Source organism: Haemaphysalis longicornis, unplaced genomic scaffold (assembly GCF_048455015.1).
Source record: "Haemaphysalis longicornis isolate Haplotype H1 unplaced genomic scaffold, Haemaphysalis longicornis Haplotype H1 scaffold_1, whole genome shotgun sequence".
In the NCBI taxonomy this organism is placed as follows: domain Eukaryota; kingdom Metazoa; phylum Arthropoda; class Arachnida; order Ixodida; family Ixodidae; genus Haemaphysalis; species Haemaphysalis longicornis.
The window spans coordinates 4,262,779-4,282,317 of NW_027526203.1; the positions used below are offsets into that span (position 1 = coordinate 4,262,779).

Below are 19,539 nucleotides of genomic sequence, written 5' to 3' on the forward strand. Positions count from 1 at the left end.
CAGCTTGGAGAGCGCCCTCGCTACATTCAATCTGCAATTATCTCCTAATAAGACAGAATTCCTCAGCGTGGACGGCAAGCGCGCGACGAACCCGGATCAAACCATCGAACTTCACGTGGCCAACAAGGTTATTACCTCTAAAAATGGCATTATTAAGCTCTTGGGCTTGCAGATAAGCAGCTGTAATAGCCCCGATGCATGAATTCGCCATTTAAGAACTACTTGGTGCTCCACATTATATACACGTGATAACTCGCACCTCTTGAAAATATGGCGGATCACGTCAGAATGCATGTGTCATGCTTGCTTGTGCCGTTGCGCATGGAGGTTCCCTGTTTATGAATTGCGTCCCCGGCATTTAAACGAGCTGAACATCCTCAACAGACATCTGATCCGTATCATCTCGGGACTTCCACTAAATACCAAAACAGATGTGCTGTCGCAAGCAGTTTCGCTTCCTCCCATCGCAGAGGAGACGACGCTTCGCTTTCAGAAGCCCTTGAATACGTACGCCAAAGACAATCTATTTTGAAGTGCGACACATTAAACAATATACGCTGACACTTTTCCACCTGCTATTCTACCCTGGGAGCGACCCGCCCTGGGCCACCTCAGACGCCGACCCATTTCTCGGCGTAACCGCGCCGTGCGGGAACAATATGTTCGCACTCTCGCCAGCGACAAAGCTCCGGATGAAATCGACATTTTTACCGACGCAGCCATGAACGGCACAAAAGCAGCGGTTGCCTGGACCTGCCGTGACATCTCCAAGCTTAATGGCTCTCGCAAGATCATAAACACATACGGTCTCACTGATGAAGTCGATCTTTACGGAACCCTCGACGCCATTCAGACCCTACAAAGTGCGACACTTCATTTATCACCATCAAGTTCCGCGTCATCACTGACTCCCATGTTGCCCTATAGGAACTGAACAGGACCTTCTCGCCCAATTTTACGCCCACCAACATTCTTTACAAAATCCGAAACCTCGCTCACGAAGGGTTCAAGATACGCCTGGCCTGGACTCCTGCTCACCCACATGGAGCGGACGGAAACTAGTCGGAGCATAATGCTGCCCGGGGGTATTTACACAGCCCTCCCATGCTTCCCGCGTCCATCCAGGACCGACCTGACGCACAACAGGCATGCGAATGGCAGCAAAATTACCGTCGAATTAAGAACCTCAGCCGGCAACGGCTGGCCGACGCATTACCACCTGGTTTTCTTGCTCATCCGCAGTCCCTGCCAAGAACAGAAGAAATTTTTGCCAATAAAGTCTACGCTGAGTCGGCCTACACTCCGGACGACATCTCCAAATGGACAACGCATAGACACCTTGCTAGACCTCGGTGCCCCTACTGCGGCAGCAACAATACACCGTACCTTTTCCACCTCATCTGGCCATGTGCAGCTTATTCAACTGACCGCGACCATGCAGTTTCTTACAACGCTTGTACACCCGACGACACCTGATGAGCATGTCCAACATGTCAGACACAACCCCCAAATGTTACCGCAAATTACAGAATTCGGTCTCAAAACAGGTCTCTATAAAGTAGTATGATGGCCGATCGTTCACCCCCTCTCTAGATGACCCCCCAAACACACCCTTTGTGGCTCCTGAACAGCTCTTTTTGGATACCCAGATGATTGTCGAATCAGAGTGTCCTTGCCACTACTCCAACTGTGCATATCGTACTAAGTGAACGTTCACAGTGCAGTGAATTAAGACTCGTATGAACCATCTTCCCCTACCCTTTTTCCCGTGCCCCACAACAGGGACTATTGACCTCCTCCTATTTTGCCTTGTCTGATTGATTACCATAAAAAAAAACTATTCTTGGCGAATCATGTGCACCCTAAGTGGGTATGCGCCTTTTTATGGGCCACCACCACCATTACCACTTTTCACTCGTCTCGAAATGCCACGCACTCTGCGTCGCCATGGCGCACCAACCCGCCATGTCGACAGACCTGTTGTTAAACGCGGCGCGGAACGGCGCCGTGATGTCGAGCAATACCTTCTAGACTGCAAGTCAGAGGACTGCTGACTTCGCAGGGTTCTCCAAAACGTAACTGTAAATATAGAAAGATTCTCGAGTGTCGAAGGAAAGCGAGAAGGGGCCGGTGGGGGAGGGGGTTAGGGAGTATACACTGCAGGAGGTATTTGTGTCTGACAGAGCAGGGCAGGCCCATATTGGTCTTTTATTATCGACGATATTAATAGCGTCGTCGCTACGACCGTCCATTTTGTCCCGCTTCTCCATTCCCCGTTAGTTTTCAGGGCCTGCGGCGCAACTTGCGCGATTATGGATCTGAGGGCGGCCATTTATTTCGACGCTTGGCGTGACCGTTTATTCGAGCACTCAGGTGAAGGAACCACCCAAGCGGTGATGATGATTATGTACAGGTGATGATGATGTCGAGGTCGTCGTGGCTAGCACTGACTATAGGGGGCTGATTGTGATGGAGTGCCGATAACATAGTCAAGAGTACTGGGGAAGGGGCTCATAATATTTTCAACTCGCCCAAGAAGCCACACATTCTCAAGGGGTCTGCGCAAAACGGCAAAGATGAACCATCTAGGAGTGTCGCATACCTGTGCACTTCATTTTTGTCATTTCTAGAAAACCCCGTGAGAATATTATCACCATCATCAAGTGCGCTTCTTTTTTCTTTCACTCGTCTCGAGGGGCCACCACCACCACTCAGCGTCGCCATGGCGCACCAACCCGCCATGTCGACAGACCTGTTGTTAAACGCGGCGCGGAACGGTGCCGGTGACGTCCAGCCGGAGAGCGGAGTCGAGGACTGTCGGGACTGGAGGCCCGAAGTAGGACGTTCGGTCTCGGCGCCGGACGACCGGGATAGCAACACTACAGGCACCACTGCCGGCGGCAGCAATGACCCTCAGGCCTCCCGGCCGGAGGAATGCAGCCCAATGAGGCCATCGTGCCGTCTCTGTGGCCAAGAAGGCAGCCAAGCGCTGGGAGCTTTGCTACCGTCTCCGTGCCGTTGTGCTGGCACACTGCTGCACCGGAGCTGCCTCGAGAACCGGCTGCATCGGGCACCCGACGGGGACGTGTGCCCCTCGTGCCGGGAGGCGTACCCCGTGCGCCGCCACACCAGGTCGATATGGCACTGGTTCTTCGAGACACGGACCCGCGAGGAGGCCGCGCGGTTCGCAGCTAACATCATGTTCAGCGCTGTTAACGTGCTCGTCGTGGTCCTGGCCTGGTCGTACACATTGTTCGAGGAACGCCCCAACCCATGGCTCTCCACACCGGTCCTGGCGTCGCTGCTGTTCCCGGTAACACTCTTCTGGGCAGCGTTCAGTTGCTTTCGTTTCCACATCCTGCACAAACCACTGGCACGCTGGAAGCGCGCCAACACAACGTTCATCTTGCTGCTCGGCGACGACGTACGGCAAGCGTGACCCCGAAAGAGCGAACCGCGCGTCGGGGAAAGTGTTGCGCATCCCCCCATCTCTTGTGGGCGTACGAGAAGGGTGGAGGCCTTGCCGCTTCTTGAACGCCATCACTGGGTGGATGCGGCGGGCGCGAAATAAAAGGTTGAACGCTGTATACTTCCACGCGTGTATTACAATGCATGTGTATACACCTAGGGCAACTATACCGTTCTTACTGCACTTTTAAAAGCCGCAGCTCGGATAATGCTGCGGTGTTAATTCCACAGCTTCAATAGAGGGGAAAATTTAGATAGCAGAGTTTCGCTAGAAGCACTACTATTTTTACAGACGGGTCGCAAAGGTTTTACAGGCCACCAGACCACCACAACCGATTTGTTTATTCGTGTCGGGGGCATTTGGGCAATAACTGGTGAAAAGAAAGTACAGCGCTCTTAAAGGAGCACTGACACGAAAATTTTATGTTACACTTTTATTGCTTTTATCGATGCTTAATGGCCAGGCGAACCTGAAACAGCACTTCAAATACTTTAGCGCGCGATAGTTAATTACATTGAACAGCCTGAAAATCGTTTGTTTTAAATTCCCGCGCTTTCATCCGGAACGGCGCATATGACAGACTCCCTGCCTGACCTCACTGCTTTGTGCGGACGTCACCGGCGCCTGCTTGAGAGGGTATTGCGCCCACTCGCCGCTCGTGGGGCCACGCGCATGAAGTGACGTCACGAGTTTTTGACGAGCGCTGCTGCGTCACTTCTTTTGGCTCTCACTGGATGATGTCACGCTGATGTCCATTTGCTGAGTGCCGCTCCACGCGCTGCTCCTTCGGCGCGATAAATGAGATCCAATTAAACTGTGTTCTTCGCGTCGCAGGCCGCTCATATTTCACCCAGGGTATTCTGTTGAGGGAAGGAAGCATAATATTAACGCCGAAAATTGGTGTCAGTGCTCCTTTAAGGGATGCGTCTACACGTTTCCTCGCCGCTTACGCGAGCAAAATGACTATATGAATGATTTTCGCTTCAAAATTAATTGAACACAGTCGGTCGCCGTCTCCCTCTTCCAGTTATCTTTCCTGGCGCAAAACGAAGTGCTTCCTTTTTAGGAAACCTGCAACCAGGGAAAATGTGCATATGCTATGTGTGGATAAAAAAGCTAAATAATTCCTGCGTTTGGCATGTTCATCTTATGTCCGTGTCTCACTCGCACGGTTTCTTTTTCACTTTTTCCGGAAGTTACTCAATTACATTCGCAACTTCGTTAACGACGCTCGTTCGCACGCAAGTAGCAAGACATCTACACGCAGGAGGTTATTCTATTGCTTTCATCGTTAACCGCCCACATTAGCGCGCGAGTAGCCTACGAAAACTGAGCGCAGGAGGTTACTAATTGTGTACACAATCTCGCTACCCGCGTACATTTGTAGGGTGCATTTGTGCTTGCCCGGAAGATTGTGGAGCTGGGCGTAACGGATGCCATTTCCTCCTGGTGAGATTCGGCCGTTTGAAGCCCCAATGACAATTTCCATTTCCGCCATTGTGAAAAGGTAAAGTTCATGACTGTTATCACTGTCTACTAGTTCATCGAATCGTGCATCAAAACGACAAGCCTGGGGGAAAAATTGGCTACCAGCTTGCTGGGCGACCCTCTTGTCTGTTTTGTTGTGGATACCAACGCCTTGAATGCTGCTGCCTTGAAGATGACAACAAGAAGCCGAAGGCAAACGTAACTAGTTTACTGCATGGAGACAGATGAGCCGAAACCAGACAAGAACAATACCCTTCCGGGCTAGGTTACAGCAGAGGACTCGAGCGGAGTGACAGCATTCATTCGCTGCTCCGAAACGAACACACTTTGGTGCTTGGGGCCCCCCGTATTTATACAAGACAAGTTTTCCCCCTGCTTTTTGCCCACGGCGCGGCATGCTACAGACACACACAACACTCTTTCCAGTTTTTTTGAGGGGTCGGTAGTAGCGGCGCACGCTGAGTACGAGAGAGATAAGAGGCTTTTCCCAGTCTCTGCATCCTGCGTCTGCCGCCGCCGAAGTTTGAATCACGCCGACAGTGAGGCGCCCTCGATCCGGCCGTTCCCAGACACGTTGCGGCTTGTTGAGGTCTGTTAGCTGTCGCTGCAAGCTTGAGTCACCGACAGAGAAGCGCGCACGCGGGAGGCGCACGTAGTGGTGGCTTTGCCACAAACCAAAAGAGTGCTGCACGAAGCTTGCAGCACAGCGGCGCGCTGAATCGTAACAGGTCCCTTCACCTCTTAACATGGGAACCGAATATCCCGAGTGAAGACTTAAGGCCGCCTATAAACATGAACACCGTGTCTACATGCACTCGCAAGACCAGCGGGTTTCCCTGCTAAGAACGAAGAGGCCTCTGCTTGCGTCACTGCAAATGCCGCCAAAGGACAACAGTCGCCCGCCACCACTGTCCCGCAACTACTCCTCCGCTCTGCACCACCCTCTGAGAGCTGAATACCCAGACTCAATAAAGTTTACTACCACCACCACTACTACAAAAAAAGTATCAATTAAACAGGTAAAAGTTGTAGAGTATGGCTCTATTGATTGATTGTGGGGTTTAACGCGCCGACGCAACGCAGGCGATGAGGCGCGCCGTAGTGGAGGGCTCCGGATTAATTTTGACCACCTGGTGATCTTTAACGTGCGCCAAAATCTCGTACACACGGGCGTTTTTGCTTTTCGCCTCCATCAGAAAAGCGGTCGCCGCGGCCGGGAATCGAACCCGCGACCTCGTGCTCAGCAGCGCAACGCCTTAGCCACTGAGCCACCGCGGCGGGTAGAGTATGGCGCGCCGCGTGTCACCCAAAACGTCACTCCACGTGAATAGTAGAAAAGAAGCTGGCCAAAGTGATTCGCAACAAAAGACAAAGAAACAAAAGCGAGGAAATAGCCTCAAATACGATGTATCAGTAAATAGGTTGCTAATAAGTACCGCCAGGCATTCGCCTCCAAAGCCCGTGGGCCGACTTAAGTGCCCCGATGAATTGCTTTGTTTTTGAAGTAGGAGAAATTCTGTCGTCTCGGATGCCAGTTCAAGGCGTAATAGTCGGGAAAGCGGCGGAGAGGTTGTTTACCGCCGCCTGCAATTCTGCAGCCATGTCTTCAGTGCAATCCTAGTCGGAGGTCATCAGCGTATAGATAGCGAAGCGAGCTGCAGTGGTCCGGTTCCGGGCGAAACGGGCCACGGGCAAACTGAAGAGCAGCTGTGGCAAGATACAGGCGTGAGGAACGCCCCTATACTGCGGCGACATGGTAGACGCGTGCAGTTGAAGCGGAGCACAAAAAAATTTGCCAACTGATTATAGCGAAGTGAATGACCGCTTTTGGAGCCCACATTAAAGTGTGTGTGCTGTTTCGGAGTTGTGCCTCTTTCTCACTCCGGTGCATTGACGCCTATGCACTGTTGGTGCATGCTCTTTTGTCGTAGTGCTGTAGCCAGTATCACACGCAGCGACACAGAGCTTCATTCTACTGTGACCTGGGTTCCTGGACACACAAACGTAAAGGGGAATGAGAAGGCCCACGCATCAGCCCTAGCTGCTCTTCATGATCCGGGCACCCAATACCTTGGCCTCGCTTGTATGACCCAAAAGAGCACCGCCGAGAAATACATCAAAGAACCGCCCATCCCCTATCCCATGCCACCATCCCCTATCCCCTATCCCATGCCATCGCCCATCCCATGCCGCTATAAAATTCACCCGACTTGATCATTCCACGAGCGCGGGCTGCGAGAACCCGATAGTGCTAATTTGGGATCGTTGGTACGACATTGCAACCAGCGAAAATAGCGGTGTCACACACAAGGACGAAGATAGGGGGTCACGGACGGGGCGCTTTCTATGTCTTTATTTCGAGAAAGGTTATATATACACGCAATGAATTTGATAAACGTGCCCATGCCTACTTAATCCCGCGGTGTTTGACGCAGAATACCGAGCTATTTCATAGATGGTGTTGCACACATTCACCGGCACACATTCACCGGCATCGAAATTGAAGCATTACACTCTCTTATGTCACATACTTCCTCCCAACAAGACACCGCCCTATACTCTACATTCTTGCTTCTCTTTGGCCGTCAACCTACCGCACCCATCGACACCTAGTCACTTGCCTCAGCTGAGCCTATATATACCACTGAATTTTTTTCAGGGCACTTAATTAAGCCTGCTTACGTGTTTCGAAGGTGAAAGCCTGGCAATACTTATTCACTCCCACCGTCGACGGGTCGGTTCCTGTTTCGGCTGTACTATTGTGACGGGTACCTTTTCTATACGCGTTCTGAGCACAGCAGCAACGCAATTTTACCATCTTACTATTTTACGTCTAAGTGGTATATCGACGACCGCTTACACCCACCTTATTCGGCCTTAATAAATATCAATCTACCTTAATTCATGATCCAACCTTAATCCATCTGACCCTACCTTAGCCCCACCTTAATTACTACCTTAATCCGCTTTAATCAATCTTGATCCACCTTAATCCCAAATCACTAATCGTTACGATCAACCCCTAATTAATAATTAATCCTTCTAAATTCCCCTTCATCCAGTCAGTCCAAGTCAATTCATATGAGTCCACCTAAATCCATCTTAATTCACCTTACTAATCCTTGCTATCAATCACTAAGCAATAAATAATTACCTTTGGTAATAATTAATCTTCTCATATACGGCTGGCATGCTTTGGTTCGCCTGTGGCCTTCCTTGGATCACGTGATATTTTTCTTCCAGATTCTGTTCCTTTATTGTCGACGCTAAGCTCGTTCGAGGTCACGTTCAAATGACACATATAAGGCTTCCACCTTAAAAAGCCCTTGAAGCTACCGCTTGCTCTGACCTGGCTCTACAGGTTGCCCGCTCAGCATCACAGGCATCTTGGCCTGGGAAATTTTCTCTGGGCTCCTTGGTTCTCGCGTGAACCCCTTCTCGCCAAATAAGACTCTGTAATAAGCTCGTCCCACCTTCATTGTACCTTATCGCAAAACGCGTACGGTTACCTCCGTCACCTACTGTCCTTGACATCGTCTGCGCACCCGACGCCTGAGCTTGTTCACGTCACATCCTCAAGCCTTAACACCCACGAGATACACCTACCCCTGATCCTCCTTCATTACAGGCATCTCAATGGCGCTTTTCCCTCCGGGGCGGTTATGTCACGAACCTTCGGTAGCTCCGGGACAGAAGTTGACACAATGACTAACCTTAGCCGGCCTCTGCAGCCAAACTCTCGCGCTGTTATTGGGGCATGCCACCGTGTTTGAGTAGTTGAGGAACAACCTGCTCGAAAAAGAGGAGGTCAAATACGCTCCGGGCTGTCTTTTTAATTTGTATATCTTCATTGCGGTTTCAAAATTGTCCCCAACCACCTTAGTTATGTTTAAACAGTGCGCCGTGCACATTAGACAAGATACTTTTTGTCTCTTCCTTCAACCGCTGATGATTGGCTGGTCCCCTGATTGGGTATGCGCCATTTCTATAGAGGAACAGCAACTCGACTGGGCGAAATGTGCCATCAAGCTGCCTCGGTGTACGTCGCCTATTCTGTGCATGCTGCAAATTTGCATTCGAGATGTGACTATCCATCATTGAAACTTAAGCGCAACCTGAGATAAGGACCAGAAAGAGAAGCGACACCAGCCATTTTTTTTCTCGTACGTATCCTATAGTTTGCGCTTAAATTTCAATGATCGATATTCACCAACTAGTAGCTTGACTTTTCATTTTGCTTCGATGTGATGACTAATCTCCGCGTTCCCACTAACGTGTATGAGCTGGGTGGATGACTCGCCGCGGTGGTTGAGTGGCTTAGGCGTTGTGCTGCTTGTGATGCTGTAAGGACGCGGGTTCGACCCGACCACGGTGGCTGCTTTTCTGATGGAGGTGAAAAGCGAAAACGCCCGCGTGTCGAGATTACACTCTTAGAAAAAGGTTGTGGCATTCACTAACGGAACGCTAACAAGTTACTTGTCCCAGTATACACCAGGTACTTAGTAACTGGAGGAAGTAAATGCAGCACTAGTCAAGGTTACTCACTGAAGCAGGCAGTAAGCACCACTACCTTCACTAGTAAAGTCCCAGCGATAACACCTTTCTGAGCTACATGCGTTTACTAACTGGCCATGAATAACCTAGTCATAAGCACGACCTTAATGTACTGTATACTACTTCCTATATCCAGTTAATTTTGTAACCATGCATGCAGTTGCTTGTGGAAGAGCCTACGTTCCGTACCGCGGGATTCGTAAGGAGTTAGTCAATACGGCCGTTTTACAACCATTTTTATCAACAGTATACGGCTCACGTTAAAGATCACCAGGTGGTCGAAATTACTCTGGAGCCTTCCACTACGACGCGCCTCGTAGCCCAGGTATATAGTTTCCGCGCGCTAAACCCCACAACTCATTAATGAATTAATGAACTCGAAAGATGGAATAGAATTAGTAAGCCCCTTCTGCGGTGGGAATTCGGTACTTTCGCCGTTTTCGGAAGAGAGAGCGAATGACAATCAATTATTGCTATAAGAGATGGCGTTAGATTGGAATGAAGAGTCCCATAATGCCAACCATTGACACATTTATTTCTTCTGAAACTGTTTTGGGCCGACTCCCCGAAGCAGCGGGTCATGCAGTTACCGGTACCTCATGGTGCTATACGACGAAATGCACCCTTTTTTCACCAGATAATCTGCGTCCTTTTCGCTGATATGAGCTTTGACTTCACCCTACTGGTGCAACAACACGTGTAGCCACACGGTCGAAAAAATGTTCCCAGCTGGTACTATTCGTTCTGTCGAATACCATTCTTTCAAAAAGACTTATAACGGAGTAAATCCAAGTTGTTCCTTCTACCGTCCGATAGAAATCTTTTCTGTCTTAGTGCAGGCGTTCTCTGTGTATGATGATTGATTGATTGTAGGCTTTAACGCGGCGACGCAACGCGGGCGATGAGGCGCGCCGTAGTGGAGGGCTCCGGATTAATTTTTACCACCTGGGGATCCTTAACGTGAGCCGAAATCTCGCACACACGGGCGTTTTTGCTTATTGCCTCCATCAGAAAAACGGCCGCCGCGGCCGGGAATCGAACCAGCGTCCCCGGGCTCAGCAACACAACGCCTTAGCCACTGGGCCACCGCGACGGGTGCGTTCTCTGAGCATGATCTACGTAAAGCAAAACACGAAAGAACTAGTAGTCAGTGATGGAAGCGATACGTGCCCAACGCGTACGTACGACGAATGACGCGTACTACACTACAGGCACTGTGACCATATACGCCTTTGCAAGGCAACGGAACGTATTTTGGCCTTCTGGCGGTTGATGAAAATGTTGGTAGTAGAGTGAGGGGGTTATTAGGTTTCCCCCATTGCTTATATCGACGGGGTCTAAATTTACAGTTGTCCTGTGTTCGTCCTAATGGCGAAACTTTAATCCATAATAGTAATTGATCTGGACAAATACCCCAAATATGTCGAGTTTTCTATTCGTGACTTCGTGTATGCCTAGAGTCCCAATACGTGACTTAGTCTGGCAACAATGTTCAAAACAACCAAGATGGTTGGCCCGTACATGTTCGCGGCACACAACGTTATCTTGCTCCCGGGATAAGATTTTAATTTGCAGCGTCTTATCACGGTCATTCATCCAGGCAGGGTTCATTATTTCCAGTGATAATGCACTCTACCTCGTGGAAACGCCGAGTGATCAGGAACACTTCAAGGACCGCACCAACGACAGTGGGTGCAGACGTCCGGGATCCCACAGTGGGGCCCGTTTAGTAGAAGCAGCTGAGAGGTCATATATGGAATTTTTATCACGATGAAAAGCGTTTTTAATGAGCCTGCGCCCATGGGAGATGCAGCAGTCGTGCAAGGGTGCTGTTTTAGAGAGGCAATCACGTTGCAGCGCTCTTCACTTCTTTAGATGTTGTTGTGACTGCCGGCTAAGAATAAAAACTGGCTGCGACGACGTTCCGTTGAGGGCGAATAAGCGTTAACTCAGTGACAATACAAAGTGCGGGAAATGAAGCTTGGCGTGCGAAGACAGAGAGGAGGCGGCCATTTTTCTTGCGACGTTCTTGATCTTTTTACTTTCTTGTGCTGCAGGCTAGCGCGTGTTAGTTTCGTGGTGGTGGAACGCCTGCACCGCTTACGGTACAAGTCATAAATGAAAGCGTAGATGACATCTAGGACAAGACAAACTGGGTTCAAACGATTTTTGTCCTGTCATTACGTTTTTATCAGCTGTTTATCTAACATCGTCATCCAGACGGAATTACACCCGTAGTGGAGGCTCGATGACTCCGGCGCTGAGTGCCCGGTCACTACTCCCACTCGTCGTTTGCTTTTTTTAATACCGGAGCTGTTTAAAGGGGCTCTGAAACAATTCCGTTAAACGCTTTCACTCTTTTGTTTGCGTCTGGAAGAACTTCGAAAGCTATATTTATCGCCAGCACGGAACGGCACTGGGTGATTTGCTCTTCGCAAGAGACCCACCTTCTGTTTCTGCTTTGCTTTTCTGGCTTTTTTTTCTAAAGCAGCTATCGAAAGCGTTTACTCCTGCAACGTAAAGGTGGCCGTCCAATAGCTCCTGCATGGCTGTAATGACGTACACTCTTAATAAAAAAAGTCGTAAAAAGGTAGTAAAGGCCGTATTTATTAACTCCTTACGAACCTTACTACCCCGCGTTTTTGTACGTATATGCTCTGCCACTAACAACTGCATGGTTAGTGAATTAACTGAGTGCAGGAAGTAGTATGCACTAGATTAAGGTCGTGCTTATGACTAGGTTGTGCATGGCCAGTTAGTAAACGCATGTAGCTCAGAAGAGTGCTATCGCTGGGACTTTACCAGTGGGGGTAATGGTGCTTACTGCCTGGTTCGGTTAGTAATTCTGACAAGTGCTACATTTACTACCTCCAGTTACTAAGTACCTAGTGTATACTGGGACAAGTAACTTGTTAGTATTCCATTAGTGAATGCCCCGACCTTTTTTTTAAGAGTGTATATTTGAGCGCTTGAAGAACGTCAGGACCGAAAAGAGAGAAAAAAATGTATTGAGCAAGTTGCAAAGTTACCTGATGGACACAGAGCAGCAATTCTTGGCTGAGGCACTTTGTAACCCCCTATTCAAAGTACTGGAAATATTTGTTGACTACGTTCTGAAAGAATTTAAAACTTAGAAAAAAAATGAACTGTTGCAGGGCCCCTTTAAGCTTGAGTTCCATCCGTGCCTGGCGTCTCTCAAAACTCGGCGCAGCAAAGTGGAGAGGAGAAAAATGCCAGGCCAAGAGTGTGAGGAAAAGCGGAGAGGACGTAAGACGCCGGCGAGCAGGTGTGGGGGAAGTGCGCCTCAAGAAAAACAAACCCGCCCGCATCTTCCCACGGGGGGAACTCGAGTAAATGCGTCGCAGAGTGGTGGGGGTATCGTGTGAATGTTGCGTAATTGGGTATGGTTTGGGAATGCTTTGTAGCGGCAAGCCCCAGTGCCAGCGGCAGCAGCGTGACGCAGGCCCACGGGCGCGCTCACCCGCCGGAGGGCTCGCGCGCCCCCTGGCATCAGAAGATAGAGACCCCACGGCGTTCGAAACAAACCGGCCTTGCTACGTGGTCTGGTCGTCTCTGTTTCAACGCCTCCGTGGCATGCGCTCTACAGTTGGTGACCCGGACGTGATATCCCTCCCAGCGAAGTTGTAGAGCCAGCAACGACCAGAACCAGCGAGCACCGCAAGCAGCCGGCAACGAGATCGCCGCCCTGGCTATCCACTTGCCGCCGTATTGGGAACACAACCCGGCCATCTGGTTCCTCCAGGCCGAGTCACAGTTCGCGCTGTCTGGCATCACCTCCCAAGAACGCAAGTTTCACTACGTCGTGAGAGCTCTACCAGCGACTGCTGCGGAAGAGGTTGCGGACATTCTTGCCTTCTTCATACGCAACCCTCCAGCAACGGCCTACGACCAGCTCAAGGCCGCGCTCCTCGAACGTACAGCAGCATCTGAGCGCACGTGCCTACAGCAGCTACTTTACACCGAAGAGCTTGGCGACCGCAGACCGAGCCAACTCCTGCGGCGCATGACCCAACTCCTCGGCTCACGTGCCCAAGCCATGGACGGCGCATTGCTGCGCGAGCTCTTTCTGCAGCGCCTTCCTGCGAACGTGCGAATGGTCCTCGCTACAGCGTCATCCATGGATCTCCCTTCGCTCGCGTCCCTGGCCGACAAGGTAATGGAAGTAGCCAGCACAGCTTCACCTATTGCTGCTGTGACCGCGACGCCAGCATTACCCGCCCCTCGCACGACGCCAGCTCCTGCCGACGAAGGTGCGTCTGCGTCGCCTGCCAGTGTCGATCACCTGTGCGAACGACAGGAGCAACTCGTTGTCGCGGCGACGAGGCGAAACAGCTCAACACATTCTCACCGCCCGTCACGCCGACGCGACCGCTCGTCTTTTTCACGCCGTGATGCCGCTCGTGGACGCAGCCCTACATCAGTCCCCGGTGTATGCTTCTACCACCGCCGTTTCGGCGCAGACGCTCGCCACTGCCTCTTGCCATGCTCATGGACGGGAAACGGCCTGGCTGACCGCTAGCGGCGACGAGCGGTTCTGGCCCCATTGAAGAATGTCGCCTGTTTCACATTGTCGATCGCACCACCGGACAAACGTTTCTCGTCGACACGGGAGCGCAAGTCAGCGTCTTGCCAGTTTCACGCCACGACCGCACCTCCAACGCAGTCTTCTACCTCCAGGCAGTGAACGGCACGCGCATTCCCGTTTTCGCGCAGCGATCCCTGACTTTGAACCTGGGTCTTCGCAGAACTTTTCGGTGGATTTTTGCGGTCGCGGACGTTCGCACTGCCATCCTTGGTGCGGACTTTCTTACCAAACATGGCCTCCTAGTCGACGTCAAGCGACGGCGACTTCTCGACGCCACAACCCTTCTCTCAGTTCAGGGCATCGTAGCGACAGCAGCTGCTGACGTAGCGCCTTCCTGCGCTACAGTTGCTGAAGAACCGTTTGCCGCCCTGCTAAAAAAGTTTCCCACCGTCACGTCACCACCCGACTGGACTCAGCCTGTGACTCACGACGTCCGTCATCATATCACCACTACCGGACCACCCGTTTTCTTTCGTCCGCGACGACTCGCTCTCGACAGACTCAAGATCGCCCGTGCAGAGTTCGAGCACATGCTGGAACTTGGCATCGTCCGACCTTCTTCCAGCGGCTACGCATCACCCTTGCACATGGTACCCAAGAAGAACGGTGACTGGCGACCTTGTGGCGACTACCGATTCTTGAACCTCTCCACCATCCCAGATCGGTACCCCCTTCCCAACATACAAGATTTCACCGCCAGTCTGCACGGTGCCACCATATTTTAAAAACTCGACCTTGTACGGGCGTACCACCAGATCCCCGTCGCTGAGGAGGACATATACAAGACGGCCATCACAACACCTTTCGGCCTTTTCGAGATCCTGCGAATGCCGTTCGGCCTCAGGAACGCTGCCCAAACGTTTCAGCGTTTCATCGATACAGTGACGCGTGGACTGCCCTTCGTCTATACTTACGTGGACGATCTGCTGGTAGCAAGTACGTCCCTAGAGGAGCATCTTCACCACCTCCGCATTCTCCTCGAACGCTTAGCTGCCCATGGCGTTGTCATCAATGCAACGAAGAGCGAGTTCGGTGTTCCCGCCCTCGACTTTCTGGGACACCGACTGGATGCGACAGGCATTCGGCCCCTCTCTAACAAGGTCCAGGCCATTTTCGACTTCCCAGCACCAACGTCGGTCACCAAGCTTCGCCTGTTCCTGGGTCTGGTAAACTTCTACCGTCGTTTTATCATGAACTGCGCCACTCTGCTTGAGCCTCTCGACCGCCTGCTTTCCGGGAAGCGCTCTACCACTAAATTGGGCTGGAACGCAAGTGCTGAGGCAGCCTTTCATGCCATCAAAAGTGCGCTGGCAAACGCCGCTCTCCTCGCTCACCCAAATCCAGGCCGTCCACTCGGGCTGATGACGGACGCCTGGAGTTCTACTGTGGGAGCTGTCCTCCAACAGCACGTAAATGAGGCGTGGCAGCCCTTGGCCTTCTTCTCAAAACGTCTAACCCCACCGCAGACCCGGTACAGTGTCTTCGGGCGTGAACTTTTGCCAATGTATCTGGCTATGCGTCACTTCCGACATCTCCTTGAGGGTCGTCAGTTCACCATCTTCACTGACCACAAACCCTTGACGTACGCCATCAGCCGGCCCGACACCCATTACACGCCACGAGAAGTGCGGCAGCTTGCCTACCTGTCCGAGTACACGACGGATATCAAGCATGTCAGTGGCGTTGACAACACAGCTGCGGATGTTCTAAGCCGCGTGGACGCCATTGCCTCCACTCCGCCGCTTTTAATTGCACCCGACCTCCACCGACTGGCTGCTGACCAAGCAAACGACACGGAGCTACTGCATCTTCGCACATCCCCAACTGCGCTCCAGCTCGAAGACGTGACACTCGACGGACAGCAGATCGTTTGCGACTTGTCGACCGGAAAGCCATGGCCATTCGTACCCAAAACCTGCCGTCGCGAGCTCTTCGATGCCCTGCACAACATGGCCCATCCTGGGATTCGAGCCGCGCAGAAACTCATCGCGGCTCGTTTCGTCTGGCCTCGCATGAACGCTGATGTTCGCGACTGGGTCCGCCCCTGTGCACCATGCCAACGCGCAAAGGTTCACCGGTACCCAGTTCCTCCGGCCAAGACCTTCCTACAACCTTATGAGCGCTTCGCCGTCGTGCACATCGACCTCGTCGGTCCCTTGCACCCATGCCAAGGCTACCGCTACCTACTGACTTGTGTGGACCGATTCACACGCTGGCCTGAAGCCACACCGCTACCCGACATCTCCGCACCCACGGTAGCGTCAGCATTCGTGTCGACGTGGGTAGCGCGCTTCGGATGCCCATCATCCATCGTCACCGACCGCGGGCGGCAGTTCGAGTCTGCTTTGTTCGCCGAGCTCCTTCACCTCCTCGGCACGACTAGTTTGCGCACGGCAGCGTACCGGCCACAAACAAATGGACTCGTCGAACGCTTTCACCGCCAACTGAAGGCCGCGCTCACAGCACACGACTGCCCAACACAGTGGGTCCAGCGCTTGCCCCTCACACTTCTGGACGTACGCACCGCCTTCAAAACTGACCTGACTGAACTCGTTTTTGGAATTCAGCTTTGACTACCAGCCGACCTGTTCGAGGTACCGTCTCAAGCATCTTCCGCCGCGGACTACGTGAAATCGCTGAGATTGATCCACGCTGACCTTCGACCGCAGCCTACACGGGAACGAAAACCCAGATGACCTTATGTGCTTCCGGACCTTGAACAGGCAACACGTGTTTGTGCGGTACGGACCCGTACGCCGCCCATTGCAACCACACTACGTTGGCCCTTTCCCTGTAGTAGAACGACATTCGTCAACATATGTCATCGACATCAATGGCTCTCACGACAAAATAGCCCTAGAGCGCCTGAAGCCGGCATACGTCACCGCCGCCGACATCAACCCTAAGAGTCCTCCCACTGTGGCTGCACACCACCGTGACCATCATGTACGTTGGGGCCATCAGAGCGTCACACCAGCTCCTCTCTTGGGGGGGGGGGGGAGCCCTGTAGCGGCAAGCCACAGTGCCAGCGGCAGCAGCGTGACGCAGGCCCACGTGCGCGCTCACCTGCCGGAGGGCTCGCGCGCCCCCTGGCATCAGAAGATAGAGACCCCACGGCGTTCGAAATAAACCGGCCTTGCTACGTGGTCTGGTCGTCTCTGTTTCAACGCTTTATTATTCTTATTTATTGAATGAAGGAGAAGCGAAGGCAAGGAGTGTAAAGTTAAAGTCTGTCTTTATTGCTTGGTGCCGTCGTTGTATTGGACGGAGAGGATGACTGCTTTGTGGTCGCTAAAGTGCACTGTCAAGGGGTCTTTGAGGAGCGGTCGTGCGATTGCGTAACTGGTGAAGACGTTGCTTCCATCGCATCTACTCGAGTCAAGCAAAGCGTCAAGTCAAGCGAAAGCCAAGCAAAGACGCCCTTGACTGAATTCCGAACGCGCGCTCCGCCGCTTATATACACACCGCCCGCGTTCGAGGGAGAGGAGTACGGGGGAGAGACGCGCATGCGCACACTTCCGTACACAAGCGCGCGAACTTTCCACGCACCCACCACGCCGTTATCACGTGTACACGCCCTGCCGCCGTTACTGTTGAGCGCGACGCAGCGCACGGGTAGCTACGACGCATGCGCGCACAGACGCGCTCCCCCCGCACCGCCGCAGCTGTTGTTGAGTGCGACGGAGCGCACGGGGTACACGCGCTCCTCCCGCACCGCCGCACCTGTCGTTGAGAGCGAGGAGGGTACGGGGGAGAGACACGCACCTGCGCCTCGACGCGACGCGCATGCGCAGTGAGCGTGTGGACGGCGCCGACGCCGAAGCGGGACATCGTGCGACCAAGAAATGCTCCGCATTAAAAAAAAAAAAAACGCTTCCTGTGGTCAGAGCCGAACCTGGGCCCCTCGCGTTATCAAACCGGCGTCTATTCGATTGCGCTATCATCTTTTCTTTATTTCCATGATTGCTCTATCATCGCATTCGGGGCGCTCAGCATTTCCTTTGGTTTCGTAGCGCGAGCATTGGCTTTGCACTCTGGCTGAGTTGAAGTGTGAGATGTTCGGGTGGGGAGGCGCGCGTCGGGGATTGGCTGCGCCCAGTGATGACGTAAGCTCTGACGTGCAGGTGTTCTCTATAGTTGAGGGAGACGGCGTGCGCTCGGCGGCATTAGTGTCGGATATACCGACAATCTACCGATGTCACATCTACCGAGAAAAAGCTAAGTCAAAGCTAGTGATGACCACCAGCTCCGCTGTTTCCTCAGTCTTCGCATCTCAATTGCGGAGGTGGTGGAATGTTAACTGTAAAGCTGTTGAGCGAATCGGTTGCGTATGGTGCCCACAGTGAAAATAGCAAGAAAAGGCTGAGCGCTCGTGCACGCATGCCTGGAGCGCAAGTTCATCAAGCTAAGCATTATTCACTAAGGGAGGTTGGCCAATAAATTGGCCACTAAAAAAAATCCAGCGTTCGCCTTGTCGTGCACAGTTTCTCACAGCGGTTTCGCAATCTGACAAAGAAGCAGGGCAGCACGTATTCAGAGTTTGCCTACGAGTTGAAGGTCAACTTAGTAGAATGGATGAAGGGAGCCAGCGCCTTTGGGAACTTCGAAAAGGCTCTTGAAGTAGTGGCTCTCGAACAATTCTTTCCTAAGCTTTCCGAGCCAATGAAGCTCTCGATCCAAGATAGGGCTGGAGTAGTAACAGTACAGGCAGCTGCCGACTTGGCTGATGATTACGCGTCACGCCGGGGAGAAAGGGGCGAGGTTCCTGCAGCAAAAGCGGGAGATAAAGGAAAACCTTGGACGGCGAAGCAGGGGGCTGGCGCAGGTATGACGGCACAGAAAAAGGCGGACTTCGCTGCAAGTAGTCAAGGATCACAAAACAAACAGGAGGGAAAGGCCTCGGAGACTTCTTCCAAAAAGAGTCCTTTTGACGCGCGGCAACCACCTACCTGAACTTTGTAAATCTGCGATGCCCCAAACATTGGTGGAAGTTCAACGAAATTCTAATAATCTATTACAACGCGTCCCGTTGTCCAGGTCGCTTGCTCAGGACCAACGGCGTGTTCACTCCAATTTACCTCTGAATGCGCGATTGTCGTCCTTTGTAGTTAACTGGTGAACACAGCGGGCGTTTAATGCGTACAGCAAGCTTCCTAACGTCGGCTCTTCCCTTGCTCAGCAGCTTCTCGGACGCGTGTCTACTATCTGCTCAAGCAATAAAATCTCATCATTCGTTGCAAACAAACATATCTGAGAAATAAACGCTTAAAGGAGATCACAGCATGTAGCACTAGTACAAAAAATAGTCACATCAGTCGCACAAGCACGAAGCAAACCGATAACTATACCTGAACAATGGGTGCTGCGCGTGACTGCAAGGGAGAATTTTCTTTCGTTATGAAGCATATTAGCGCAAACGGGG

At 52.1% G+C, this 19,539-nt stretch overlaps 1 protein-coding gene across 1 annotated transcript; it reads left to right on the top strand.

The window, feature by feature from the left end:
* The first annotated feature begins 2,722 nt into the window (after positions 1 to 2,722).
* On the top strand, positions 2,723 to 14,051 carry LOC144159957 (uncharacterized). The gene is made up of 2 exons (XM_077691773.1): positions 2,723 to 3,313; positions 13,149 to 14,051. The coding sequence occupies exons 1-2, from the start codon at positions 2,723 to 2,725 to the stop codon at positions 14,049 to 14,051; spliced, it is 1,494 nt and encodes a 497-aa protein (XP_077547899.1).
* Positions 14,052 to 19,539: the final 5,488 nt, after the last annotated feature.

Excerpts from the sequence above, each read along its gene's own strand:
- LOC144159957 (XM_077691773.1), top strand. The coding sequence starts at position 2,723 with ATGGCGCACCAACCCGCCATGTCGACAGACCTGTTGTTAAACGCGGCG. Across the intron at positions 3,314-13,148 it reads TGGCGTCGCTGCTGTTCCCG|CGAAGTTGTAGAGCCAGCAA; the intron begins GTAACACTCTTC and ends TATCCCTCCCAG.